The sequence below is a fragment of the Alligator mississippiensis genome, chromosome 8, assembly GCF_030867095.1.
Source record: "Alligator mississippiensis isolate rAllMis1 chromosome 8, rAllMis1, whole genome shotgun sequence".
In the NCBI taxonomy this organism is placed as follows: domain Eukaryota; kingdom Metazoa; phylum Chordata; order Crocodylia; family Alligatoridae; genus Alligator; species Alligator mississippiensis.
Window position 1 is genome coordinate 25,654,049 of NC_081831.1, and position 28,000 is coordinate 25,682,048.

The window sequence follows — 28,000 nt, forward strand, 5'->3', positions numbered from 1 at the left end:
ACTGGGACATGCTTGGCTTCTCACCAGGCTGGCTGTGTGGGTGGGAGCCCGTTTGTGGGCTTGTGCATTCATGCTGGGCTGGGAACAGGAGGGAGATGTACTGCCTGCACCACAGCCACCGAAGCTGAGTGCCTGCATGCTTGTCTCTGGGTCCTGATGGGGGTCCCTTATCTTGCAAGGCATTCTGAGATATTCCTCGCTGGGTCACTGGGCCAGAGCTGCGGCACTGGAACTGCCCCTTGGGTGGAGGTCAGCAGGGGACTCCGGCATTGCAGTCCCATTCCCGCCCTCAGTATTCCAGGGGCAGGGTCCTAGGACTGTGGCTCCCACTGTAGTTGGCAGGTTACCAAGCAGTTTTATTTCAAATGACTGGGGCATGGGAAGCAGGAGCCAGGGACTGGACTGAAATTGGGGGAGGGCACCACACCGGAGGGACAGTCCTCAGATGGGCTGCGGGTCTGAAGGCACACCTGACCTGAGGAATGCTGTCCTGCTGCTGCGACTGTTCCAGGTGCTTCCCCCGCCCCCCCAATTCCAGCTGTCTTGTGTTGCAGCTGGCAGTGGGGCTGCTCTCCTGGGCAGCCCACTCTGGGGTGGGGCTGGGCTGGGCTGGGCTGTGCCCTGAGGTCAGGCTTTGTTGTACTGCTCACTAAAATGAACAGGAGCTGGTGGCAGGCTCAGCCATACAGGGACTCACTGGACCCCATCCCCTACCACTCCATCACTACAAGGCTCCTGCACTCTGTACCAGCCCAACCTCCCACTCCAAGCTTGTGGCTCCCACAGGACCTATCTCCCTTGCAGCCCTCATGTTGAGCCCTCAGGGAGTCTGCGCAGCTCAGCTGGGTGCCAGGGCAGGCCAGGATGCTGATGGCTGTTGAGGGCCTTGCTCTAGGGCTTGGAGGCATGGGTCCCATTCCCCACTCTGCTGCTGGGTCCTGGAGTTTCCCACCATGTGTGGGGACATGGGGGTCTCTGTGGGCCTCACAGGAGTGGTTGGCAGGTGCTCCAAGACTTGATGCCCACCCTCCTTCCTTCTCTGCCCACAGGCTGTGCCTCACCCCAACCCCAGGCTCATGATGGGTGTGCCAGGAACCGACTTACACATTCAGTACAAAGCCACCAGCAACATTTACTGCCGGGTCACAGGGTACCCTCCAGGCTTGGACGTGGTGCTGCTGGGGCTGTGGGCTGAGGCAGCCCCACCTGGAACAGGGGATGCAATTCCAGAACCCCAGAGTCTCCCAGGAACACATGCACAGGCCCAGACCAAGCCAGGCCAGGCTGGGCAGTTCAGCTGCTCAGTACTGGGTGATGAGGCCGGGTCCAGTGGCCTGAGGGGCTGCTGCAGGCTTGGCGGGGAGGGGCACAGCTGTGCCATGTCACACTGCTGGTGGCACTGGCATCATAGGATCAGGGCATTGGGGGGTAGGAACGATGAGAAGGGGGAACCAGCAGGCAGAGGTTGGGGGCCATGACCTTTGTGGCTCAGATAAATGGGTCCAGCCTGGGGGAGCCAGGAGCAAGCACAGGGGATCAGCCAGCAGCTCGCAGCTCATGGTGTTCCTATCCCCAGAGCAGCCAGGCAGATCTAGGCTGAAGCTGGCATCAGGCCAGGGGTGGAGGCCATGTAGGGCCTTAGGGCAGGTCGTAGTGCTGGTAGGCCTAGCCCATGGGTGGCTTTGGGCCCAGGCCTCTAGACGCTGGTCACATGAGCCTCATCACCATTCTGGGTCTCGCCACAGGGCCCTGGCTGAAGCAGGACATGGGGCTGCTTGAGTGCATGCCCCAGGAGGGCACTGCACAGCTCAGCTTGCTTTCGTTCCATTGCTGACAGGCGCCTCTCCTGTGGAGGGAGTGGATGGGTCAGCCCCACCCTGTGCCCACTGCCCACCTTGCCCTGTCCCAGGCAAGGCCCCCAGCAGGCACCACATAGCGTGGAGGAGCTGACTCCTCCAGCTGCCAGGGCTCTGCCCTACTTTTGTGCCCTCTCCTGTCCCCCTGTCAGGACTCCTGGGTTCTCTCCTGGATCTGGTAGGGTAGTGTTGTCTAATGGTTAGAGTAGGAGGTGTGATGCTAGGACACCTAGGCTCATTCCCCAGTTTTGGGAAAGAAGTGAGGTCTAGTGCTTAGACCAGAGGACTGGGAGCCAGGACTCCTGGGTTCTGCCCCTAGGCTTGAAGCCCTTCCCCCCCAACACCTCCCCCATGCCAGGGTCCACTCCCCAGAGCAGGATCCTCTGTGTAAAGAGAACACACTTATCCTTCTTGCTGTGAGAGGGGAAGGAGTGCAGAACCCACCCCACTCCATCCCTGCTCTGGGCAGAGCCCCAAGGGCAGCATGGGGCTCCACCCCTGAGGCAGGCAGTGCTGACATATGCTGGATGCTTGGGTTCCCTGCTCCCAGGCTGCCCACACCTGAGCCAGAACCATGCATCGCACAATACCCTGAGCAGGGCAGCTCCCAGCACCTCCTCCCCTATCCATGAGAAGGCAGCCTTGCGTAGTCTCCCTGACCCTTACCAGGCCCTTTGTCTTCTCCTCACTCGCCTTCAGCTTCTCCAGGTCCTTCTTGCGGGAGCCTTCTGCTGATGTCACCCTGTGGGAGAGACCACATCATGTGGGAGCTATTTCCTGCTCCTGGGGACTGCCTGCATCTAGTCCTGGGGCTTGGCCCCTGCCCTCTGCCTCAGCCAACTCTACCAGGGAACGGAGAGCAGGATGCCAGGGAACAGTTGCCCATGAGAGTGTGTGTTTGTGTGTGGTGTGTGTCCTGTAGCTACCTGACCCCATTCTGGGGGTGAAGGGAGGTGATGAACTAGCAAGGGCACCCAGCCTCAGGGGTGCCAGCTGCAGAACCATTACAGACCCCAGGCATTGTCCCTCCCCCTCTACCTTCAGCCATGGAGCAGATGCCTCATCCCCACAGAGCTGATGCAACAGAAACCCAGGTGGACACAGCTGTGAGGTTCTGGGCGCAGAGTTCCCAGCCACAGGATACTCAGGGAGACTGGAGAGGGGGTCAGGAGGGTCCATAGGCCATTGGAATGCCCACAGCACAGACAAATGGTATCAAAGGGCATAAGGGCAGTTCCTGCCCCAGATGGAGATAGCCACTGGCTGCAATTGTGGGCAGTGGTTTCAGGATGGGCACCAGGGCAAGCTCAACTCCACCCCTCCACCACCCTCCCCTGAAGAGCCCAGGGTACTGGGCTGGGCAGGAGCTAGGGTCTCTGCCATCCCCAGGCCAACCAGCTACTCAGCATAGCCCTCCAGTCATGGAGGCTCCCACAGCCCCTTATACCCTACACAGCCCCACTGCACCTCCTCTGATGGGCCAGTGCTGCCCCACAGGCCCCTACCTGGCGCTGAGACTGGCCAGGTGGGCGGCTGCCTCTTCCAGCTGGTTGCGGAGCTGCTCCTCCTGCATCCTCAGTTCGGCCTGCTCCTCCCTCAGCACCTCATTCTGGGCGGCCAGCACAGCCATCTGGCTCTCGAACCGCCCCAGTGTCTCCCGGGCCTCTGCGAGCTCCTTCTGCAGCTCCTCAATCTGCTTCCCATGCTGGGGGGGAGGCAGGGACATGTCAACCCAATGGGGTCACCCCCCCACAGCTCCCACCGAAAGTCATGCAAGCTTTAGGGCAGGGGAGTGGTGTCTAGTGGTTACAGCGCATGTGCGTGGGGCAGTTGGGTGGGGGGCATGCTGGGAGCCAGGATGCCTGGGTTCTATTTCAGACTTTCATAGAATCATAGAACCGGAAGGGACCTGTACGATTATCAAGTCTGGTGCCCTGCCATAGGCAGGAATTATTGGGCTCGGATGAGCTCAGCAAGTTGCCTATCCAGCCTTGTCTTGAACACCTCCAAGGAGGGTGACTGCATCACCTCCACTGGGAGTGTGTTCCAGATTCTGGTGACCCTTACAGAGTTTTTTTCCTTATATCCAACCTGAATTTGGGTTAGAGCATAAACTATTAGAGGGTATAAATTATATCTATATATAATTTATACCCTCTAATAGTTTATGCCTATTGGTCCTTGAGCTCCCTTGAGGTGCCTTCCTGAATAATTGCTCTCCTAGTTCTTGATGCTCCCACAAGGTACTTGTAGGCAGCTATCAAGTCACCTCTCAACTCAGCCTTCTCTTCCCCAGGCTGAACAGGCCCAGTTCCCAGAGTCTCTCCTCATAGGGCCTACACTCCATGCCCTTAATCAAATGGGTGTCCCTTCTTTGTACCCTCTCGAGTTTATTCATGTCCTTCTTGAAGTGCAGTGCCCAAAACTGGGCACACTACTCCAGTTGAGGCCTTACCAATGCTGAATAGAGAGGGAGGAGTACCTCCCTGGATCTTTGGCTCTGCAGTCCAGAGTCTAGAGCCATAGTTGAGATTTGGCATCTCAGCTGGGTTCCATCTCAGCCCTGGGAGAAGAATGATGTTGGGCAGCTCAAGGAACAGAGGCTGGGAGCCAGGACTCCTATGTTATTTCTCCAGCTCTTGGACATGAACGGGGTCTAGTGGCTGGGGAGGGTGCCCAGGGCTCCTGGATCCCATGTCTGAACCACTGAAGGAGACGAGCTGGGGGTGAAGACCAAGCAAGGGTCTCCTGCCCAGCCAGGTGACACCTGGCACGCCTGCACACACTAGGTCCATGATGAGTGCTCTGGAGGGGAGAAGAAGGGAAGGCAACAAGGGGGCCCTGGTGCCCCAGCAGGCAGGGGGAAAGGGTCCTTGGCTGAAAGCCCTGTTACCTTCTCCAGTGGCCGCATGGTGTACAACTCAGTCTGCGCCTTGGCCGCCTCCCCAGAGTAGCGTTGCCAGGGCACTGTGGACTTGCGGGGCAGGGAGGCCGACTGGCGCAGCTTCGATCGGCCCTGTAACACAGGGCAGGGGTTAGCATGGGGGGCAAAGCATGTAGGGCCCCAGGGGGGGTGCAGGAGCCCCCCACACGCAGAGGGAGGCAGTCTCAGGCAGAGGGGAGGGGGCTGCAGCCCTGATCCCTGCCCATGTGCCCCCAACATGCTTACTGAGTGGCTCCGGTTGTCCTGGGGGCCGTGGCATGGGCTGCCCTTGCGGCTCTCCTCCTTCACGGACTCAGCTACATGCTCCAGACTGCTCTGCTTGCGTGGGCGCCGTGTTGCCTTGGACTGGGCTGGCACACTCTGGGTGCGCTGCACGTGGTGGCGGTCACGGGGGGGCCGCAAAAGCACTGTTGCCTCTTCCTCCTGGCCCCTCCCCTTCTGGATGCTACTCAGTGACGGGCTCTTGATCAGGGGGCTGTGCTTGCTCAGCTCCCGTGGTGGCACAAACCCTGGCTTTTCAGCTGCTGGTCTGTAGCACAGGGAGAAAAGGAGGGTATTGGGCCAGGCTAGGAGCCCCACAGGACCAGAACCAAGAGTAAAACCAGCCTCTAGACCCAAGTCAGACTGGAACCACCCCTGGCCCAAAGGACCCAGAGCCATCACAGCCAAAGCCAAGCAGAGCAAGCAATCTCCCAGACCCTGAACCCAAAGGAAGTGGGACCAAGAGGCCAGCCAGGCCCCCAGACCTCACATCTAGACTGCCCTTAACTACAGTGCCCTGGAGCCATAATGCCAGGGAAGCACTTGACTCCCCATCCCCAGGCACCCGGCCCAGTCCCCCTGCCCTGCTCAGCCAGATGTGGGAGAGCAGTCATGCAGGATGGGTGGGGGGGAACACATAAGGGCCCTTCCAGGAGTGTTGCAACACCTTTTGGCAAGCCTCTGCAGGATCCAGGAGAGAGCCCCTCACCCCTCTGCCCCAGCCTTGCCTTTCTGACAACTCCTGCCCTAGCAATCCCAGTTCCCACCCCCATGTCAGGGGCTCTGCAACCCAGCCCAGGAGGTACTTTACCTGCTGGGATTAAGGTGGATGGAGACAGGCACAGGTGTGCCCTTCTGGATGGCATCAAGGATGGTGGGCAGTGGCTCCAGCTGCTTTTGTGTCCGCTGTGGGGACCAAGGGAAAGGAAGTTTACAAACAGCTGTGGGCAGCAATTTCAACCCCCCACCTGGGTGCTGGCTGCCTTCCTGAGGAGCATTCCCAGGGCACTGTTTGGACTGGCAGAACCAGGAGGGAAGCTTCCAGCTCAGACCAGCATGTGCATCCCTGGACTGACTGGGTGGGGCCTCCTGAGGGGTTCCAGCACATCTTGGCTTTGGTACTGCAGCAGTAGCTGCCGGCAGTGAGACGCTGTGTGCTCCTGTGTTTGACCACCAGGGGGCAGGCGCTGCTGTCTCATGCACTCCTCAAGGGCAGGGGCAGGGGCAGGGAGAGGAGGGGAGGGAGAGCTGCAGTACCTGGTCCAGGCTGGAGAATATGTCGCAGAGCAGCAGGTGGAGGGTGGCAAGCTCCAGTGCCAGGTCCACGTAGCCGTCATATGTGTCCAGGTGGGCGCTGCTGTCAGGGTTGGCCACGCTCTGCAGGAAGGATGTCATGCTGCTCCAGTTCTGCTCCAGGAACTCATTCATGAAGCCCATGTAGGCCTCCTTCTCCCCAAACCTGTGGGAGCCACCGGTTGCCATCATGCACCCAGTCATGCTGACATTGTACTTGTGGCCATGCTAGTGTCATGCACACAGCACAGCCATGCTGAGGTCACATCAACAATGTGGCCATTTATGTCATGCATGTGGCACTGTGATATTGGCATCACACGCAGCCACTCCAGCACTCGGGCTGGGTCTCCGAGGTTGCCCAGGCCATATGTGACATGCCCCAAAAGCCCCTCTCTAGGAAAGGGGGATCCTGGCATGGCTACTGTCCTAGGATATTTTGGGACATGGCACCTATGGCCTCGATGCTGTGCTGCTTCCAGAGAGGCATGGGGCTAGGTGCCCTGGCCTGAGCTCCTCAGGTCACATGGTACTGCCATAGCCAACCCCTCTTCCCAGCTGCCAGGCTTGGAGTCTGGGCAAGATGCAGGGAAAAGCAGGCATTAAGAGCAGGGTAAGAGCTCACTGGATGGGCTGTGCCTGCCTGGCGTTGAGCAGGACTCAGAAGAGTGGCAAGGATGCTGTGGGCAGAGGAAGGGGGGCCAGTGCTCTGGGCTTCAGCCTGGCACCCAGGGGGACCTTACAGGGCCCTGCCCTGCCAGGTGCTGCAGGATGAGACAAGCCCAAAGGTTGGTGGTATGGTCTGGAGACCTGGGAGGGCTTAGGATCCTGGCATCACAATATGGGTGTGAAACAGGGGTAAGAGGGGGTCAGAATCATGGGTTTGGCATCCCAACCCCTTGGCCTCTCAGGGTCATTGGGGTGTTTATTCCACTCCTGGCCCTGCAGCTCCATCTCCTAGCACCAGGCCACAGCTGGAAGGCCCCAGTCAGGCTTTCCATGTGCCGTGAGAGGCAAGATCAGCCTTGCCCCTGGCCCTGGAAGCATGCAGGGGTGCAGGGGGGAGCAGGCAGGGTCTCCTTGGTGCAAGAACAGGTGCCTGGGTCTTCCACAGTCTGTGAGCAAGACCTGAGATGATCCAAGTCCCCCCTCCTACCCCTGTATGGTGAGTACAGGGCTGCCCCGCAGACAGCACAGGGTACTGAGCACAGCCAAGCATGTGGGACGAAGTGGAACTTTCCCCACAGAGGGTGTGTGGTCTGGGAGGGATCTGCTCCCCAATCCCCTGAATGCGAGGGGCATTATTAGCCCCTTCCTCCTACCCCAAGGTGCATGGTACCTACGTGGTGAAGTTGGCCAGGTTCTGGATGACCTTGGCCACCAAGGTGAGGGTGCGGGCAGTGGTGTCACTTGGGTACTCCTGGATAAGGCCAAAGAGGCTGGGCGACATGATGGCAGGGCACAGGAAGCGCAGGAAGAGCGAAGCTGAGATAAGCCGCTGCCCAATGCCATCCTTGGCTCGCTCCTGGCACTCCTCCTGCCAGGCTGCAAAGATCTCGTTGAGTTCTGCTGGGAAGGCGCTGGGGGAAGGGAGGCAATGGTGAGCAGGTAGGAGCTGAGCCAAATACCAGCCCCACATATGGAGCCATGGGCCAGACAAAGAGCCAAAGCTAGGGTGGGATGCTGCCCTGTATCTCCCCCAGGCTCCTCTGCCAGGAGTCTGGGTTTGAGGGGCACTGGGGAGGCTCAGTGGAACCCCAGTCCTTCCTGATGTTGGACTGAGGGAGCCCCCACTGCAGTGAGGTTGGAGCAGGGGCTGCCCACGCCATGCGGCACTGCCTGGCACCCAACAGCACCCAGCCTGCAGCCAGGGTAACCTCCAATTTTCCAGGGTGGGAGCAGAGCCTGGCATAGCTGGAGGTGCCAGGAGGTTAAGGGCTGGAATGCCTGGCAGACCCAAAGGCTGGGCAGAGCAGCTTCTCATGCCAATAACCAAGTGATGGCCATGCCAGCCCAGCCCCATGTGCCCTGCCCTGCACCCGACCCATACTCGCAGGAGGCGGTGATCCTTTGGAAGACCTCCTCGCAGGCCTGGCGCAGGTTGTTCTGGTTGTCAGACAGGTCCTGGGGCGCACATTTGCTGGGGTCCACCTCACAGCAGTCCTCTGACTGGTACAGCTGGGCCACAGCCTCACCTGCAACATGCACAGACAACATGACATGGGGCCAGTGAGGTGGAGGGAGCAGAACACAGGTGCAGCACATATACATGTAGGTGTGCCCAGAAGCATATGTGTGCCTGCATGTTTAGTAGTGTGTAAGTGTGGGTGCATATAGGTATGTGCAGATGCAGGTAAGCAGGTGTGCATGCATGTATATATGCATGTAGGCATATGCAGGAGTGTGTAAGTGTCTATGTATGTAGGTATGTGCAGAGGCATGGAGGTGCAGCAGTTTACCCCTGATCCCTGTTGCCAGGACCCTACCACACCAGCTGTGCCTGTGAGCTGAAGGAGAGGGGATGGCTCAGGACAGGGGTCAGATGCCCCCATCACCGTGGGTGGTGCATGGTTAGCATAGGCTTGCAGCCTGAAGGGCCCAGCAGGCCCCTCCCCTCCCCAGGTCCCCCCCAGTCCGTACCCAGCATGTCCAGCAGGTACCGTGCCCCCACCAGCTTCATGTACTCGTCAATGGCCTTGGTGGCCAGCGTGTTCTCACGGAAGATCAGTGCCTCCCGGTCATCGAAGCGGTCCAGCTCTGCCACACCCAGGTCGATCAGGAACTCCTGTCACCAATGGGAGGGTCATGACTGGGCAATGGGGCCCCTGACCCCAAACTGTGCCCCCGAGTCTTCCATGGCAGAGGTGAGTGGTCTGTGCTGCAGTCCTGTACTATGGGCCAGACATGCAGGGTCTGACCTGGTATGGCAGCCCTTGCGGGTGCCATGCTAGGGCCCCCTGCTCCCCAGGCAACCCCTGAACCTAAGGGCTGGCTGGACCTGCCCCTGTGACCATGGGGCTGTGCCCATCTCTGCCCCAGCACACGTGGGGGTGTCGCCCCTTCCCTGCACTGACCCCCTCATCACAGGCAGGCACATGGGCACATGGGACCCCTGCAGTCCCCCTCCCTCCCCCACCAGGGTGTCCCCAAGCCTGGTATGCTAGGGCTTCTGGGGCCTGTGGAGTGGAGTGGAGCTGGGCTTCCCTGTGAGTTGGAGCCCACCTTGGCCTTGCCGGTGCTTTGCAGGACGTGCACAAGGGCACTGGCTAGCTCTTCCTTATGGCGCACGGGAATGGCGGGCTCCAGGCGGGCACATAGCTCTCGGTAATGGAAGGTGATGTACTCAGCAAATTCCTTGTAGCGAACGATGGGCAGCACCTGGATCTCCTGGTAGCGCCCACGCAGCCGCAGCCCTGGCATTGGCCCCCGATCCTTGGCTGGCCCGGCCAGTGAGTACCAGCGCTCCAGTGGCTGGCGGGACGTGGCCAGCTCAGCCAGTGGCACAGTGATAATGCCCAGGGGTGCAGAGTCACGCCGGCGCCCCTCATCCTCCCGAAGCACGCTCACTCGCAGCTCCCGGGCAGGTGGCAGTGTGTCCAATGCAAAGTGCTCACCCCAGAAGAGCGTCCCACTGGGGCCCACTGCCTTGGCCGTGGTGCGGGCATAGAGGGTCCCATCCAGGTGCAGCTGGCACAAGTAGCGTCGCTTGGGGGGCAGGTCCCGGGCCTCGTACACCCACAGGCTCAGCGTGTTCTCCACCCGCTCACAGTTGTCCTGGGAGGCAGGATGGGCATAAGCAGCAGGGCCCAGCATTGATGGGACTAGCCCCCCTCTGGCTCTGGTGGATGATGGCTGAGGGTTGTGGGGCCCAGAGAGGGAGACATGGGGGTCTCTGTGGGAGGGATTAAGGAGCTGGCGGGGGACATGGGGTAATGCAGCAGGGTTGGGGGCACTGAGGCAGGACAGCATGGCAGGACTAAGGGAGACACTGACAGGTTGGGAGTGCAGGTAAGTCTGGAAGGGGCCCTAAGGGGCAGGGGGCATGTGGGGATGGGACTGGGCATCCCAAGTGAGGGCAGGTCTGGGGTTTGGGGGCAGGAAGGACCTTGGCAAGGGGAGTGTGGGTTGTGGTTTGAAGAGGTGGGAAGAGGGGTCCCAGGTGAGGGGTGGGGTGGGAGTGGGGGCTGGTGTTCCCAGATGACGGGACGTAGGGTGGGCCTGGGGGTCCCAGGCCAGGGTCTTACCTTGTTGGGCTGCACGGTCCGGCGCAGGTTCTCTATCCATCGGTCCCGCTCGGCCACAGATGTGCACCCGAAGCAGCGGCTGCCCTCGGCATTGATGATCTGGGGGAGTGGGGGTGGTAGGTGCCAGGGAGGTGTGATGCCCCCCACCAAGGTGCCCAGGAGGAATATCTGGCACTGAGGCCTATAGAATAACTGCCTAGGGCAGTGGTTCTCAACCTTTTTTGTACCAGGACCCATTTGTAAACATTGATGGCCAGTGAGTTTCCTTCTTGAGCTGCTGCCCCCCACCCACAGGCCCCAGCCCCGTAGTGTGTGGGGGAAGGTGTGTGGGGCTGGGGGCCCCCAAGTAGCCCCTTGTAAGCTGAAAATCTGCCAGCCTGCAAAGAAAAAGCCATGGTTTCCCACATTTTTCTCCTTTAGAGGAGAATCCATTTTTAAAGTTTGTTCATGACCCTTTCATATACTCATGACCCACTTTTGGGTCATGACCCATGGGTTGAGAAATACTGGTCTAGGGGAACTGGGCTTGTCTTGCATTCTCAAGCAGGGCCAAGTAGATGCGCAGGGTGGATGGTGGTGTCCAATGCCAGAGGCTGGTGCTAAGTACTGAGGTCCTGCTCTCCTGCTGAGCTGACATCCCCATCTTTGGCCCACAGGGTCAGATGCCCTTTAGAGCAGGGAGTCCTGGGTGCTGTCACCCCCTGGGTCCCTACGGGTATTACCTGGAAGCAGAACTTCTCGCCCAGGAGGCTGCCGTGTAATGGGCGAATAACCACATCATCACCACTCAGGTCCAGCTCAGCCACGGTGGGCGGGGGCAACAGGGACTCATGGGAGCCATGCCGGCTCGGCAGCCTGTTGGGAGAGGGGCTGGTCACACAGGGAGGGCTGGTGGGTGGGAGGGAGAGAGGTGGGAGGCCTGCAGCTGCTGGAGAGACCCACTGTGCCCAGCACCACGCTCAGAGCTCCACCTCTGCCCCTTTGCCGAGCCACCCCCACAGGCCAACCCCTTACTGGGAAGAGGGCAGGCTGGCCCAGGGCAGGGGCATCTGGCTGCTGGGGGGTTATCCCACACCCTACCCCCAGAGGGTGCTCTTCTGTATGCCTGTGCAGTGCCCATCACCACAGCCTCTGAGCAGCCACCAGCCTCTCACCACAGCAGGCTGCCCCCAGGGCACTGCCTTCTTCCCAGCACACCCCTCCACCTGGCTGGAGGCGGGGAAGCAGGTCATACCTGTCACTGTCTGCAGGTGGCGTCGTTGGGGCATCCGCCTTGGCCACCACCCGACCCTTCCGCTCCTTGAGTCGCTTCCACAGCAGCCCCTGGGGGAGGAACCGGAGCTCATGCGACCCTTGCTGACAGCCACAAGAAGGACATGGGGAGAAGGCCTTGCACCCAGGAGAGAGGCTGGAGGGAGGAGGCTGGAAGGGGTTAATGCCCAGCTCTGGGGGACCTCAGATCCTGAGTGTCCCAGCTCTGGGTACTGGTCTGCAGGGGTCTCCGTTGCCCCAGGCATGGGTGTGTCTCAGGAAGCAGGGCTCTGTCCCTAGGACATTTGCTGATGCCCCCTCTGGGGTCTCTGCAGCTTGGGAGCCCCCAGCCCATGGTGCTACACATCCCCAAGCCATGCAATGCTTGACTCTGCAGAGCCCCTGCGCCTCCCCGCTCCTCTGGGCCTGCTCTTACCTTGACGTTCCCAAACTGGGAGTTGGTGGATGTGTCGCTCTCAGTGCCTCTGCCCGGGGCCCGAGGGCCAGGTGAGCCTCTCCCCTCTGAGGAGAGATCTGTGGGAGCCAGACACTGCTTAGCTCAGCAGTAGAGCTGGGCACCCTGCATGCTGGGCTGGGCTGGGCAGGGCAGGGCAGGGCAGAAGATGGTACAGCACTGTGCCCTCCCAGCTCTGCCTATGCCTCTCAATCCTGATGAGAAGGTCCCTGTACTGCTGGGGTCCCTCACTCCCAACCTGCAGCCCCTTGGGACCCCCACTGATGCCCCTCAACCCAGGCACAGTAATATAAGAGGGCTGCTCCTGCCATTACTGCCAGCCTCAGCTTCACCTTCCAGCCAGGGGCTCATGTCTTGCCTCTGTCTTCAGGAGTCAAGAGCCTGCAGAGCAAGGTCACAAAGTGGCGGGGCAGGCCAGCCTGCCAGGGAGCTCATGCTCTCCCCAGAGCCTTGCTAGACACCCGGCCCCAGGTTTTGTGGCCAAGCAGTCCCTGGACTGTGCCCACTCTGCAAAGCTGATGCTGTCCTGGGGATGGGGTTGGACCCTGCCATGCAGGGATGCCTGGCTTGGTGGGGGTTGGAAGGGTCCTGGGGGTAGGAGGCGGCTGGGTGCATGCACAGGCTCCCTGAGATGTCCCACCAGGGCTGGGGCTTCCCATCTGGGGCAAGGAGCTCCTCTCCCACAAATGGGGCTGCCCCCATGTCTCAGTGCCCCCAGCCCAGCTTCTCTCTGAAGCTGTCTCCCCACTCTGTCACTGGGGAGGAAGTCAGGGTTCAGGGCTGGCCACAGCCACAGGAAATGGCTTAGCACAGAGCACCCTCCTGGGGTGCCCCACCCAAGGCGGAAGGGGGGGCAGTCTAGCCAGGGAGCAGGGTGGAGACCAGACCCTTGGGGAGCAGCCCTGCAGGTAGGTCAGCGAGGGGGAGCAGGGGCCCTGGAGGAGCAGGGTAGGACGGGGGAGGAGGAAGAATTCTGTGGGGAGGGGCAGGGCAGGAGTAGAGTGGGGTGGGCAGGGAGGCCGGGGAAGAACCAGAGAGGGATCAGCATGGGGGTCACCTGTAGTGGGGTGAACAGCACGGTCAGAGACCAGATCCCTCCACAGAGGGAAAACCAAGGCACATGGGGGTCTCAGTGACTGTCCCAGATATGAACCCAGGACTCTGGCTCCCATTTGGATGCCCAGACCCCAGTCTATCCCTCCTCATGAACACCCTGGGCTGCTCCCTGCCCCAAATGTGGCCAACTCTGGGATGGAGCCCATCAGCTGCTAAATAGCATCCTCCACATCTGCCACCCTGCTCTCCCTCTCAACACTGCACTGCTCTGTGCTAAGAGCAAGGCAGAGGCAAAGTCTGGGCTGGGGGGGGTCTGGGGTGGGTGCAGCTGGTGGTACCCGTGGCGCAGTGGGGCCCAACTCACCTCTCTGGGTGCCACAGAGGACCCAGCGCCATGGTCCCTTCATGCTGGCAAGCCCTGCTGGGGTGTCTGCCCTGCCCGCACCCTGGCGGCTGGGAGGAAGCAGCTTAGCCTTATCTCTTGGGGATCAGCACACACAGCACAGAGGAAGCAGCAAGGACCTGAGCCATCCCCGCTCTGTGCTTCCTCCAGGGACTGCCAGAAAGCGTGCACAAAGCAGGGGGCATGTGCAAAGGCTTACACAGGTATGTATGCATGTACATATGTGTTAGGCTGTGTGCAAGATGTATGTGTGTGGACACAGGGGGCATGCACAAAAGCATGCACAAGTGTGGAAGTGTGAACACAGTAGGGAATGTATATACATGAGAGAATGTGCCCAAAGATGTAGAAGAATGTATGTGTGTCCACATGTGTGTGCAAGTATGTGTGGGGGAAAGTGTGGATGCACACACATGTGAGTGTGTCCAAGTCTGTGGGAATGCGTGCAGACATCTGATGGTTGTGTGTGTGCAGGAGTGTGCACATAAAGGAAGAACTATGTGCTGATGCATATATGAGAATGCACATGTGCAAGCCCAAGTGTGTGAATGCATACATGTGGGACTATGCATCTATGTCTGCATGGACATGTCTGCATGTGTGGGAAGCACATGGACTCTGTGTGGGTGGCTGTGCCAGCCTGCCAGTGTGCATGGGTTTACCAGGATGCCCATGTGCAATCGCAAGCACCAAGTATGATGCCTGTCAGGCTGCGGCCATTCACTCACCAGGTTCCCGCCGGCCTCCCAGGGGGTGCTGCACATGTGTGTCAGAGATGGAGCTGCCCGTTCTGCTCCGGCTCCTGAACAAGACCTGGGGGCAGAGGGGGTTAGGTACCATGTATCCCCATTGGCCTTACACAGCCCACCCCTGGCCCCCACCTTCCAGCTGCCCCCACCCTGTTCCAACACCCCCCCAGCTTCCTTCCCCCAGGAATGGGTGGATCTGTAGGCATGTTGGGCATCTCTACACATGATCTGGGGTGGGGGGGCACTTTAATTAGAGCCTCTCTAGGAGACTCCCAGGAGCCTCTCTAATTAAACTGCGTGCAGCATCTCATGTAGTCAGCGCCCCGCTCTTCAAAATGTCAAGCTTTTGTTAAAGTGCCTTGCTGCCATTTTGAAGTATGGGGATGCTGAATATACGTGACACCAAGGCTGCTGGAGCATGCTAATTAGCACGGTCCAGCAGACTCAATTAATTGATTGAGTCTACTCTGAAGTATGCTAATTACCACATGGAGCAGGTATCCAGCATGTGTGTAGGTGCCCGTTCAGCTTGCAGAAAAGGAACATGATAGTAATCTTCAAATGCTTGAAGGGCTGCCAGAAAGGAGAGAGAGAGCACCTTTTCTCTCTTGCTGCAGAGAGGAGGATGTGGATCAATGCCTTGAAGTTACAGCAAAGTTTAGACTGGATATCTGGAAAACCTTCTTAACTGTGAGAATAGTGAGGCAGTGGAATAGATGTTTAAGGAAGTTTTGGACTCCCCGTCACTGGAGGTGTTCAAGAAGAGGCTAGACTGCCACTGGTCTGGGATGATTTAGACGTAGCTATGCCTACATTCTGCTATGGAGATTTCCCAGGCTTCTGGGCTTTGCTGGTTGTCCTGATGCCCCCTTTCTGCTATATGAGTCAGGGTATTTTTAAACCTCCCTCAGAGGCATTGGGTGTTGGCTGCAGCCAAAGCTGGGGATTGTGGCTGGGCTGTGCCAATGCTCATGCTAAAACGAAAGCCAGAGGTTCCTGACTAGAGGATCTTGCCCCTCTGCTCAGGGTCAGACTGACACCACATTTATGGTCAGAAAGGAATTTTATCCCATGGTCAGATTGGTATGGACTGTGGGGGGTTTTGCCTTCCTCTGTAGCAGGGGCATGGCCCTCTGCCCAGGACCCCTTGAGCATATATTGACAACATTTCATAGAAGCAGAACATTGGATGTTGTGCTTCTCCTGCGGCAGGTTAGGTTGTTAGGTCTGTGTTGTGTCAGGATATGAGTAGACTTGTTTAGATAATGGTTTGGATAGAGATGGTCCAGCCTCAGTCAGTAGGTTGGACTAGATGACCTCTGGAGGTCCCTTCCAGCCTCACTTCTTGATGATACTATGACCTGGACTCCACAACAGGCAGAGGCCAGGGCCCCCCACCCCACCAACCTGTGGTTATTTGGGAGTACTGATTTCTGGGGGTGAGGCATGGTGGGGAGCAGCCCCGTGCCCTGGCCTCACCTCCTCATCCCTGGCCGCCAGCACAAGCTGCCCATCCATCAGCGAGAAGTTAGAGACGTCCCACACAGGCACCTCGGGGGATGGTGTCAGCGGGATCCGCTGCACAGGGCGGGGGGCTTCTGGGGGCAGAGTCAGCAGGTCAGCAGTCAGATCCCTGCCCCTGGGATCAGACCCCAGCCCAGGAGGGGTCTACCTGGAACTGCTCCTTTGTCCTCCCCCCTCCCCCTACCCATTTAGATTCTCATTCTGTGCCCCTCGCTGTGGGATCTGTCCCACCTCCCCCACCCTGCATTCATAGCCATGACTGAGGCAGTGCCAGGGCTTGCTTCCCTGCTCTGCGCACAAGGCAGCTGCTCCAAATGGTGTGGTTGTGGCAGCCATGGGGACAGGACCAGAAACTCCATGCCACCCCGCCCCACTGCGATCTGTCTGGGTGAGTCCATGTGCCCCCTGTGCTGTACAGGCAACACTTCTCTGCTGCATTGGTGCCACAGGGCACGGGAGGCTGTGGCCAAGTAGCAAGGCACAGCATTGGCTGGTAGAGCAATGCCAGAGCTCCTCAGCGGGACAGGGCCTCTGCACCGGTTGCTGTCAGAGGGAAGCAGAGGTGGAGGTGGCTCCCGCCTGCACTTGTGCGTGACAGGCGTGGCAGTTTGGGAGCAGAGCCGGTTACACTGGAATCACGGGTGAGGAGAGGCTGGGCCAGGAGGCTACGCCTGCTGCCCTGCACAGAGCCCCAGCAGCTCAAAGCCACAAGCCAGGCTCTCCTGGCACCAGGCACATGGAGTGGATCCACAGCACCAGCCCCACTGCACCCTGTAGTTTCCTGCAAGGGGATTTAGCTCTTGGGGGATTGAGGGGGGTCCTGACCCCTGGCTGGCAAGCTGGATGAGCAAGGTCCAAACCTGGAGGGGTCCTTGCAGCCCCAGGAGCCTCCTCCACTTGATTCCTGCCAAGGCTTTGAGCTCTGCATGGGAAGAATAAACCCCTCTGCTTATGGCTGTTGGGAATGAACAATGGAAGCCAGTGGGAAAAGCTGGGCTGGGGGTGGTGCAGTACAGTGGGAAGAGAACCCAGGTGTCCTGAGCCAGGCCAGGCCTGAATCATGATGGAGACCATCATGCTCAGCCTGTGATCGCTGGGCTGCACAAGTACTGAGCAAGGGATGTCCTTGAGGCCAGGTCCATGTGGGGCCTGGACCCATGCCATACCTGGCTCATTAGCTCATGTCACAGAGATGGGTTCAGAAACCAGGCAGGGCCCCATGTCAGTCCTGGCACCAGCCAAAGCGAAAGTAAGGAAAGCCTTGGGATGGTCCGTATGTGCTGGTTGTACCACAACCAACAGCCCAGCACTAGGGACAGTATCTTTGGGCCAAGGATGGGGGCATTATGGGGGCAGCATCTGCAAGTGGGTGCAGGGGTGCACTCCTAATGCAGGGACCCAGCTGTCAGGTGCAGACCCGCAGGGCAAACCAGGCCAGCCCTGCATCCAGGGCATGGAGCTCTGGAGCTAGAGCTTGCTGGTGGGGAGAGTGGGAGTCTGTTCAGCAGGGCTGCTGCTGGGCAATGCATTGATGGAGTGAAGTACTCTCTACAGTCAGGTATGGACCTACAGTCACCACCATCCTTCACCCCCACCAGGCCCTGAGTGTCGGCAAACTGTTGGGGCTGAATGAGCTGCAGCATGGCCATGCCTGCCCCCACCTGCTTTGCCAAGTGGTGTCTGAGAGACTCCACCAGTGAGCAGGATCCATACCAGGCCCCCTACACTGTGAGCAACCCAGTCCTAGCCCCAGGAGAATTTGGTCTGCCAGAAGGCTGGGCCCAGGGCTCACACACAGCCCAGCAGCTCCTGCCTCTGCAGGCCTGGCGTCCTTTGTGTCAGCCAAGTCCCACTGCAGTCCCCCTTACCTACCCTCCTCAGCCCCCTGCCCTGCTCAGCCCCATGCAGGAGCACTCTTGCTGTGCATGCTGCAGAGGCCACCTCCAGGGGTACAGCACCCAAGGGACATGCAACACCCTGCAGGCACTCCTCATGGAGGGATGGTGGTGCCTGAGAGGTGGGGGGGAGAGGCAGCACCCTGAGCAGAAAGGATGGTGCGGCTTTGCCTTTTTCAGGCCCCCGTCAGAGCCCCAGTCCCAGGATGAATCAGGCAGTTTCCTGTTGTGAAATGACTCAGAAGGCACAGAAGGCTCTTTGTTGCCCCAGTCGCACACCTTGTCTCTGCTGGGAGCATCTGCAGCCTCGCAGAGCAAGCGCCCAGCTGGGCTGGCAGAGGAGGCCCAGGGGCCACCAAGCTCTCAGCTCTGCCCACTGCAGGGGGCTGGCGGTGAGCTCTGACATGCCACAATGCCGCTTGTGTGACATCGCAGGAAAGAGATGTGCTTGTTTCAGCCTTTTTGCGTTGTGCAATAACATTTCTGTAGGGGCCGGGCCTCATCACTCTCACGGAAACAGCGACCAGGCCTAACTGCCCTCATAAACAACACAGAGACCAGGCCTAGCTGGCACAGCAGTGAGACCTAACCTGCCTCACAAACACCATATTTACCGGGCCTAACCGCCCTCCATAGCAAATAGGCAAATAGGCCTAATTGCCCTCACGGACTCTCCATCAACCACTCCTAACCGCTCTTATAGACTCCATAGTGACCAGGCCTGACCACCCATGGAAATTGGGCCAAATTGCCCCATGGACTACATAGCGACCAGGCCTAGATACACTCATGGACTCCATAGAGATCAAGCCTAGCCACCCTCATGGACTCCATGGCAGCCAGGCCTTTTAGGTCTCCATAGCAACTAGGCCTGACCAACACTGTGCATGCCATAAGGCCCAGGACTACTAGTCCTTATGGACTCCATGCAGACCAGGCCTTAGGGCTGCTGGAGCCTGGGCCAGGCTGTCCCCACAGACAAGCTGGAGCCAGCTGCCCAGCTGATTGCCCCTCCTTGCTGTCCCAGCCTGCCCAGGGTCACTTGGCCCCTGGTGCCATGGTTGGCCTCTGAGCCGCCTGCCATGGTAGTGCCCCAGGACTGCTGCTGCAGCAACCCCGTGCACAGCACCAACGGAGCTGCTCCCCCCGCGCAGACCCAGACCACATCCTGGAGCAAAGCCCGCCCCCGCCTGCTGCTCGCTCTGCTTTTGAGGTGAATTTAGCACAGTGCCTGGGGCTGCCCTGGCAGCCCCACAGAGCACATCCCTGCCTGGCGTGGGCCCCACACCCAGCCTGCACCTTGTTAGCTCAGTCCTGGAGCTGCGCACTTCCTCCCTGGCTGTCTGCGGGCGCCGTCAACGTCCAGGCTTGTAGAGTCTGAACAGAGCCCCTGCCTGGGGCTTCCTGTCAGGGGACTTCTGCTCTTGCCAGGGCTCAACATTATTTGGAAGCATCAGGCATAACAGAGGCTTAAGACACCAACCAGCCTCTGTGAGGCACATGGGGAGGCCCCGCCAGCTGTGCTGCATCCCCCGTTACAGACCAACATGCAGCCCAGCTGTGCACTAGGCTGGGTCACACCAGGACCCAGCCCCAGGCAGGCCTTTTGCCTGGGTATCCTCTAGCTGCTGTAGTTGTCTCCATGTTGCTGGGAGGGGAGTCTCCAGGGCCCTGGGTCTGAGCATGCCTGACCCCAAGCACTGCCAGGTCTTGCTCTCACGGAGGCACCTGGCCCTAGGGCTGTCAGGCCAGGAATTGGGGAATGCCCTATCCCCATGGATCACATAGCAATGACCCTGGGTGCAGGGACACAGTGCTACGCTACCAGGTCCTGGCACGCCATGTGCTGGTCTCCTTGCCCTCCATCTGCCATGGGGACTGCAGGTGGTGAAGCCAGCTGAGCCATGTCACTTCAGTTTGGTTCATGGGGCCCCTTGGCTCGGGGTGCAGGGGGTCTCAGGGAAATTTGGAGCACAAGCTAGGAATGGGCACCAGAGCCTGGCGTGGGGACTGACAGACACGCAGAAGGCTGGATGGACAGACACATGGGAACAGAACTGCCACATCCATCCCCCACTCGCCTCTGAAAATCCACCCTGCTTCTCAGGGGCCTGCCTCATCCAAGAGTCTGACCCTCGCTGCAGGGTCCACCAGCCCTGGTGCTGCCTTGCCCATGGGGAGCCCAGGCCTCCAGAGTAAAGGTGTGGCCTGGAGCTGTGTCTGACCCCCAGCCCCAGCACTTCATCCAGGCTTGTTGTTCTGGCCCCCGTGGCCCAGATGGCCGTTCCCAACCTGATGCCCCGGTGCCAAGGTGTGCAGCCAGCACCAGGCCCCCCTCACCTCTGGCCACTTCCAGGGGTGTCCGCTCTGCCTTGGCCCCATTCTCTGGGCTCCTGCGGTGGGACATGGAGCGCAGGTATTTCCGCAGGTTCAGCTTCCCACCCTCCTGGCCCCGGGGCTCCTTGGGTGCCTTAGCTGGGGCGGAGAAGGCCCTCTGGAACATGGACCGTCGGGCTGCAGCCCTGCTGCTGCCTGTGGGGCCTGGGGGCCCAGGGCTCTGGCCACTTCTGGCTGTGCTCTCCTCAGGGGTGTCTGTCTCCGGGTGGCTGTATGCACGCTTCCAGGTGTGCAGCTTGCTCCAGCGGCTGGGGCCAGGGGTGGGGAGGGCCCTCTCCAGCTCCTTCTCCCCACCTTGGGGGCCCATCCGCCATTTGTAGGACTTTAGCAGGGATGGAGACTCGGCTGTGGGGGGCGGCTTCTCCACCTCCATCTGCAGAGGAAGAGCAGGTGTGTGAGGCTGCACTTGGACAGCGAGACACAGCAGGGCCTGGGGATGGCCCCCCTGGGCACAGCAGGAGGGCAAGAAGAGCAGGGGAAGGGGCAGCATGAGATGGGCTCAAGACAGATGAGGGCAGGGCTGCCATTCAGAGCCTCCAGAGCTGACACATGCTCTGTATGTGCCCAGCCAGATGCTTCCCTTCTCTAGGTGCTTCTGACCTGGTGTCCTCCCCATGATGCAATGGAGAGGGCACAGATGAGTGCCTGCAGCCACCTGGGCCCTGAGGCAGCTGCCATGGGTTGTCCACTCCCAAGCTGAGCCACAGCAGCTCCCTGGGGTTGCATGGAACTCATGGGAGACTCATGGGAGCTCAGAGGGGACAGGAGAATGATGCCCCTCCCACTGCCTGTGACCCTGGGGTGACAGGTGTTGGTTGCAATAGGAGTTGCTGGGGGATTGTGCATTTGCCCTTGCACAGGCCCCAGTGTCTCAGGAAAGAGCGAGTGTTGCAGCCCATGAGGAAACCCTGCGGCTGGAAGTCCTTGCAGAGGAGGGCGCAGGGGCTGGGGCTATGTGCCCAGGAAAGGTGCAGGGAGCGTGGCACCAAGGGTGGTGCCTAGCTGACACTTCTACCTGACCCACTAAGAACCAGTCCTCCCAATTCCCAGGTGGTGGTGAGGGAGAGGGCAACGGTTAGGGACTAGCAGGGGGGTGGGGGGCATTTCCGCTCCCTCTGTCCTCCTGCTGCAGCTCTTCTCCTCCCTCACCAGTTGTTTCCTCTCCACCACCTGCCCTGTGCTCTGAGTTTCAGATGCAAATCAGCAGCCCCTGGGGTCCTGTGGCCTTGGAGGGATGAGCCAGTCACTGAGGAGAGCCATGGCCCCTTCCCAGTGCACCCTGGCCAGACTGGCGGGGCATGGGTGAACTGCAGCCTTCAGGTTCCCACGAGCATGAGTGAGGCACCAGTCCCTCCAACATCCATGGCCCTGAGCCTGTGGTGTCAGGGGAGATTGGGCCCCCTAAGGTCTCCCAGGGGCCTGAAGCCCAGATCCCAGGGGCCTGTGAATCTCCAGCAACCAGCCCTTGCCCTTCGGGGGCTCCTGCTTGCATTCAAACCTCACGATGGGAGGGGAGGCTGTCCTCTACCAACAGGGCAGAACCCAGCTCCCTTATGACCCTTTACCCCTGGGGTCCCTGCCTCAAGTCTGATCTGGCAGTGGGGGCTCTCCCCAGAGATGCTGTAAGAAAGTCAGCTGTGCGGGGCCCCTGCTTGCTGTTTGTGGCCTCCCATCTAGGCTACCTCCTCACCCTTCCCCTGCAGCAGCCCTGAATGCTCCCCCGGATGTCTGGGGGGCTGGTCCCCAGCCCCTGGGGCATTGCCTTGGTTCCCGCATGGCCCCGTTTCTCTCACTCTTGCAACCTCCATGCATGCAGGGGGAGCCCCTGGCCCCCTCCAGCCTGGGTGCAGGGGGAGTGCCCCTTGGAGAGCTGCTGCCACAGAACAAGGGCCGCTAAAGGAGCAGGCAGCACCAGGGCTGCCTGCCACCTTCTATGCGCCCCACAGCCATGAGGCCAGGGCTGGGAGCTTTCCCTGCTCCCTCCAGCCCCCTGCCCCAGAGACCCCTGCAGAGAGGCAGGGGTCAGCAGAAGCCCTGCACTTTACCTTGGCTTCCCGCCGCCTTGCTGTCACCTCCTGGCTCCTCAGCTCTCTGCTTGGTTTCCTCTCGGCAGCGCTGGGTTGCCGGCGAGTCCCCATGTGACCAGGCGGGAACTGCTGTTGCAGTCTCACCTCCACCCCTGCCTGAGCAACTCGGATGCTCTTGCTGCTTTCTGCTGTATTGGGCTGGTTCTTACGGGCCTGGGGCTTGGCTCCACTGTGGCCCATACAGCAACGAACCAAACCAGACGGGCTCAGGCGTGGTAGTTGCACCTACCGCCCACGGCGAGTCCACAGCAGGCCGGGCCTCCCAGCCCCAGGGCTGTTCTCTTCTCTTGAAGTCTGTGGGTGGCAGCTTAGAACTGGGTGATAGGGGTGGGGATCATTAGGTTTCAGAGTGAACAGCATCTCTGCTAGGACTGTGCTGAATGGGTTGTGGCACAAAGCTGCCTTGCACTGACTCCCAGGTCTCTCTGCACTTCTGCTTTCAGGTCCAGGAGGCAGCACAACTTTGCATCCCCCCAGCCCCCTCTGATTCCTTTGTAGCTGGAAGGCCACCCCCTCTGCCCCCCCCCCCATGCTCAGGGTAGTGTCACTGGCATGTGAGGGGAGTGGCACCACCTAGTGGCAGCTGTGGGAAACACCACATCAAGGCTCCTACTTGTGTTGTGAGGACACAACACAGCCATTGCACAGGGGCCTAGCTGTGGGGATGGGTCCTCTCCTGAGGGGACTGGCTGCCTCCAGCAGGTTCCTGCCCATCTGTGAAAAGGGCTGGCTGTCAGAATAGGAGCTGTTTGGTCGGAAGTGTGGCAGAGAGAAGGGCAGTCACTTGGGGGCGAGAAGCATTTCTGCATGAGGCAGGGGTGGGATGCACTGCCACCCAATTTACCCCGGCCAGCTGGGAGTCAGTCTCCTGCCTCTGCCTCAGTTTCCCCACTGTGCTCTGGTTTGGCTAGGCCAGGAATCACTTTGGTCTGGGCTGATGGGGGCTTTCCATTGCCCATGGTGCCCTGCTACAACACAATCAGACATAAGCAGAGCCAGGCCGATGTGCCCCCATCCCCATCTTTATTGCCTGATGTTCCAGGGCAGATCAAAGATGTGCAGCAGCCACCGGGCTTGGCCTCCATCCCTGACAGCCTCAGCTTCACTGTGCCTGTCTGCACCCACCAGCACAGCCTCTCCCTCCTGCCTGGCTGGGCTTGGTCCTGCTGGGTATGTCCAAAGCACAGCTGGGCTCCAGCCTGGTCTGGCAGGGGACTCACTGCAACAGCAATCAGAGGAAGAGACATTGGATCCACAGCTCAGGGCAGGCCCCAACCCCCACCCTCCTTTACTCTCTTGCACTCTCCAGCACCCCCTGCACTAGCTATGCCCTCCAGAGCTGGCCATGGGACAAACATGGCCCTATAGTGCTGGCCCCAAGGCCTCAGTAAGCTGGAGATCTGCTCCAAGCTCCAGATCCCCGTGATCGTGGGACAACAGTGGCTGCTCTCAGATGACTGGAGCAGGCTCTGCCCTGCTGCTGGAGAGAACAGCTGGGGCCTGCAGCTCTTGGAAGGAGGGGGGTGGGGTCTGTGCCAGGGGCTTAGCCCCATGTGTAGCTGCCCTGTGTGGCAGCAGAGGGGACACAGTCCTCCCAGCTCCTTGCTCACCTTGAAGCCATGCCAGGTCTCAATCTCCTGGAAGAGGGCATCGCCGGGGCATTTGGTGTGCCCCATCTGCCGGTGCCCATGCACAGTGTAGTTGGCCTGGAGCCGGGCACCAGCCACAGCACAGCGCAGGAACCTGTTGCGTACCAGTGCCAGAGTGAAGGGTTCCGGCAGGGTGGTCGAGTAGTCCCCAATGTAGCTCACCCCGTAGCCCTTGTTGTTGTAGCCTCTGGTGTGAGCACCCACCCAGTGCCAGCCTCGGCCTTGGTACAGGTACCCATCTGATCCGACCACAAAGCTGCAGCAGAGTGAGAGTACAGCAGTGAGCTCTGGAGTGCTAGGAGCCAGGATCCTGCTGCTCAGCACAGGCCACAGTAGGGTAGGCAGGGTCAAAGTAGTCTCTGGGAGGCTGCGGGGTCCCTGCCCCTCAGTGTCCCTGGGCTGGGGAAAGGCAGATCCCTTCTGCAGCCAGGCTGCTTGGAGGCCCTGCTCAGAGATATCCAGAGTGGGCTGGGGATGCAGGGACCCTGGCAGGCCTCAAGATCCTCCCCACTTTCCAGCCACAGCTCAGTCCCATGTGCTGCTGTACCCTGCTCCTCAGGCCTGGGGCAGTGCATTTCTCAGGGGCAGGTTGTCTAGTGTGGTTAAAGTGTCCCGTCCCCATGTCCTGTCTCCCCACTCCCAGCCTTGGGCATGCTGGGAGCAGTCACACTCACTTGTAGCCAATGTCGTTCCAACCATGGTCATCTTGGTGGAAGCGCTGCATGGCCCGCATGTTGGCAGCGCACTCGGGGAAGCTACGGCAGGGCTGGCTGGGTATGTAGGTATGGTGGATGTACAGAAAGCCCAGTGGCAGGTGGAGCTGCTGGGGTTCACCCTTGTAGGGTCTGGCTTCCCACATACAACGGGGGATGATGGCTGGGCACTCTGCAGGCAGATGGACATTGCAGGGTGGGACTGCAGCCCCAAGCCCAGGCACCTCCTGCAACCCCCACGACACCAGCCTTGGTGCCCGTGCCTGGATCTCTGCCTTGCAGCTGGACCCAGCAACTTGCCCAGGGCCAGCAGGATGGTGCTGCAGGTGCAGGGGCCTGGGCTGCGCAATAGACACATAGGGGTGACTCTCTACCCCTGCTTTCAAACCCAGAAGAAAAGTCTTCCTCCCCCTCTGGTTTTTCAGCCTCCCTGTCCCATGTCTCCAGGGCTCACCAGACAAGCTGGGTCAGGGGTCCTAGCTCAAATGCTTCTTTCTGCTCTTTTAAGAAAGAGGCAATCTCCCTCCAGCTCCCATCCCTGGAGCATTTCTGTTCAAACTTTTTCTGGGAGAATCTGTTTCAGGACTTGGGAGTGGTGCACTGGTGCTGGGCCCAGTCCTCAGGCTCACAGCAGCCACTGGCCCAGGGGCTGCCCCCTATCACAATGTCAACCCCCTTGCTAGCAGTTGTGAGGCTCAGTGCCTGCAACTCCTGGAACACCCTTGAACTGGCCAACTCCAAACAGGGGACAAGGCCCCCAGTATCGCCCAGCCTGCAGAGCCAGGCCCTCATGCCAGGGGCCTTAGGGCTCTCCAAGGACCAGCAGTAGGTCCCAGAATCCTCCAGCCTTGGCAGTAACCCATGTGGCAGCACCTCAGAGGAAGGTGACATCTCTTCTTCTCCACCAGGCAGCACTTATGGGGGGGGAATCCTGTCCTGGCCCTTCCATGCGGCCTGGGATGGCCATATGCTGTCCCTCCTACATGGGATGTCCCTCTGTAGCTCAACATGGGGGCTGCAAATGCAAGACCCACATATAACACAGGCTGGGTTATCAGACATGGATTCTCCTTCAGAGTTGAAGGAGCTGAAACCTGGAGTGAATGTGAACAGGGAATTCCTTCCTGGCTACTCCAGAGTCTGAGGAGTCTCCTGGCTCAGCCTCCTGCCCTGCAGCCCTCAGGCGTGGCCAGGGTGAGGGGCAGCTAAGCAGGGGCTGAGACTCCAGCATTGGCCTTAGGCCCCTCATGGAGCAAGCCCTGAGTCCTTCCCTCAACCCCTGCCCCTGGTCTGAATGGAGCCACGGCCGGAGGCAGAACCTGGACCCAAGCCCAGGAAAGCATAGCTCCAGATTGGGCAGAAGCAGACCGGGGGTCCTGACTCCCACTCTAAGGAGGGTACTGGTCCAGAGAGGGGTGCTCGATAGGGGTACCCTGGACCTGGTGCTGTGGTGGGACCGGGTCCCTGCTCTGCCCCACACTCCCCATCACGAAGGAGAAGTCTGGTTACCTACCCAGGTAGGTGACTGTGAACTCCTGTGCAGCCTTGTGGGCGAGCCCAAGCAGCTCCTCTGTGCCCACCCCCTGGAAGAGGGCTTGTGTCTGCGGCAGGGTCTGGAGCAGCAGGAGAGCGCTGGCTACCTGCCCTGTCAGCGCCTTGGTTGGGCTCAGTGCTGCAAAGTTCTGGCGCCGGAAGTTGCTGCGGGCCTGGCCGGGCCCAGTGAGGTCCCCTGCAGCATAGTACTCCCTTAGCAGGGTACTCACGGGGGCAGGGGGCTCTGTGCGCTCTGCCAGCCATGCACCCAGCACCACCCCGTCCAGTGCCCCATTGATGATGGCGTCAGGCAGGGCTGAGGGGCTCCCTAGCAGGGTGAAGTTCTGGGGCTCAGCCACATTGTCCCAGCAGCCGTCTGGCCCCATGGCTGCCTTGCTCTTGTTGTGCCTGGTCAGCAGGAAGGCCAGCCCCAGGGCCTTGGCGATGGTCACAGCGTAGAGGGCATCAATGGTGCGGGGCAGCTCTGGGCCTGATGAGGCATGGGACAAGTCCACCCCTGGCCCTGAGCCTAGTGCTGTGGGAGGCAGGGGCATCTCACGCCGCCTCTTCAGGCCCGCATCAATGCCGGCCAGCAGCGGGCTCAGGGCCACTGTGGTGCCATCCGGGACCAGCACCACCCCGTGCTGCACAGAGGAGGCCAGGGCCAGGGCTGGAGCAGGGGGGACCAGGAGGCTGCTGAGGAAAGCCCTGCGCTCCTGGGTGAGTGAGGGTAGGTCCAAGGGCATGGCTGGTGCTGCCCCAAGGAGGAGCTGCTCTAAGTCGCTGTCACAGCAGCCCAGGCCCCGGGCCAGGTCAGGCACTGTCAGGTTGATATGCCCACCCAAGTCAGGCTCCACAGCCTCCAGGACATGGATAACAGAGTCCATGTGGAATGGGAGGGAGCCTGCAGAGAAGGAGAGGGACACAATTAGCACCTGTTCGGCTCCTGCCCATCCCCGTCCCTGGCCCCACACCAAACAGACAAGCAAGACAGAGCTCAGGTGATTTCTTCTGTGGGAACAATAAACCCTCATTGCCCAGAGCCCTGGGCTGGTTGCCTTTGCTTTAGGCTGAGGCCTCAGGCTCAGACCCTTCCAGGCCTTGCTCCCGGCTCTGTCCCAGTGCTGCCAAAGTGCTGGGAGCACATCTCGCCACTTCCCAACCACGTTCCCCTCTGCCACTGCTTCCCTCCGTGGCTGGGCAGGAGCCATCTCCCCTCGCCTGCTCCACTCTACACCCACCTTCACTAGCTGTCGTCCACGTGCAGGCACTCAGCAGTGTGACCAGAATCCACGGCCCTGCTGGGGACATTTTCTCCTTTCTGGGTGCAGGGAGCTGCATCCACCCTGCAGAGACACAGCATAAATCAATGCCAGAGCAAAGTCCCCCCTCTCTCCCCCCGCAGCTGGGGCCCAGCAGGAAGGGCCCAGGGCAGAGTGTGCAGGGCAGCCCGAGACTTTGCCCCACAGCTCCTGGGACACCTATACACGTGCCCAATGCCTGCTCTTATGCATGCGAATGTCAGAGCAGACTTGTTTAATTGAGTCTGCTGGAGTGTGCTAATTAGCACACTCCAGCAGCCTCGGTGTCTCATGTATTCAGTGTCTATGCACTTCAAAATGGTGACAGGGGTGCTTTAACTAAAGCTCATTTGATGAGCTTTACAGTGG

General features: G+C 60.0%; 2 protein-coding genes across 4 annotated transcripts; both read right to left on the minus strand.

The window, feature by feature from the left end:
* Nucleotides 1-1,112: 1,112 nt before the first annotated feature.
* RASAL3 (RAS protein activator like 3) lies at nucleotides 1,113-22,848 on the minus strand. Of its 2 annotated transcripts, XM_014604419.3 has the most exons (19): nucleotides 22,394-22,848; nucleotides 20,292-20,721; nucleotides 16,012-16,130; nucleotides 14,512-14,596; nucleotides 12,286-12,383; nucleotides 11,833-11,921; nucleotides 11,321-11,453; nucleotides 10,599-10,697; nucleotides 9,577-10,128; nucleotides 8,995-9,139; nucleotides 8,405-8,549; nucleotides 7,698-7,934; nucleotides 6,319-6,520; nucleotides 5,873-5,967; nucleotides 5,026-5,329; nucleotides 4,750-4,872; nucleotides 3,362-3,561; nucleotides 2,523-2,598; nucleotides 1,113-1,846 (listed from the first exon to the last, which is right to left on the minus strand). In XM_014604419.3, the coding sequence occupies exons 1-19, from the start codon at nucleotides 22,613-22,615 to the stop codon at nucleotides 1,697-1,699; spliced, it is 3,504 nt and encodes a 1,167-aa protein (XP_014459905.2). In that variant the 5' UTR covers nucleotides 22,616-22,848; the 3' UTR covers nucleotides 1,113-1,696. The 2 variants fall into 2 exon arrangements, with proteins under 2 accessions (XP_014459905.2, XP_059588444.1); XM_059732461.1 differs by lacking the exons at nucleotides 20,292-20,721; nucleotides 22,394-22,848 and adding an exon at nucleotides 19,251-19,410.
* Nucleotides 22,849-23,436: 588 nt separating this feature from the next.
* On the minus strand, nucleotides 23,437-27,743 carry PGLYRP2 (peptidoglycan recognition protein 2). Of its 2 annotated transcripts, none has more exons than XM_014604424.3 (5): nucleotides 27,572-27,743; nucleotides 26,311-27,234; nucleotides 24,759-24,969; nucleotides 24,190-24,340; nucleotides 23,437-23,654 (listed from the first exon to the last, which is right to left on the minus strand). In XM_014604424.3, exons 1-5 carry the CDS (start codon nucleotides 27,669-27,671, stop codon nucleotides 23,652-23,654), a joined length of 1,389 nt encoding a protein of 462 aa, XP_014459910.1. In that variant the 5' UTR covers nucleotides 27,672-27,743; the 3' UTR covers nucleotides 23,437-23,651. The 2 variants fall into 2 exon arrangements, with proteins under 2 accessions (XP_014459910.1, XP_006270293.2); XM_006270231.4 differs by having other exon boundaries at nucleotides 24,046-24,340; nucleotides 27,572-27,739.
* Nucleotides 27,744-28,000: the final 257 nt, after the last annotated feature.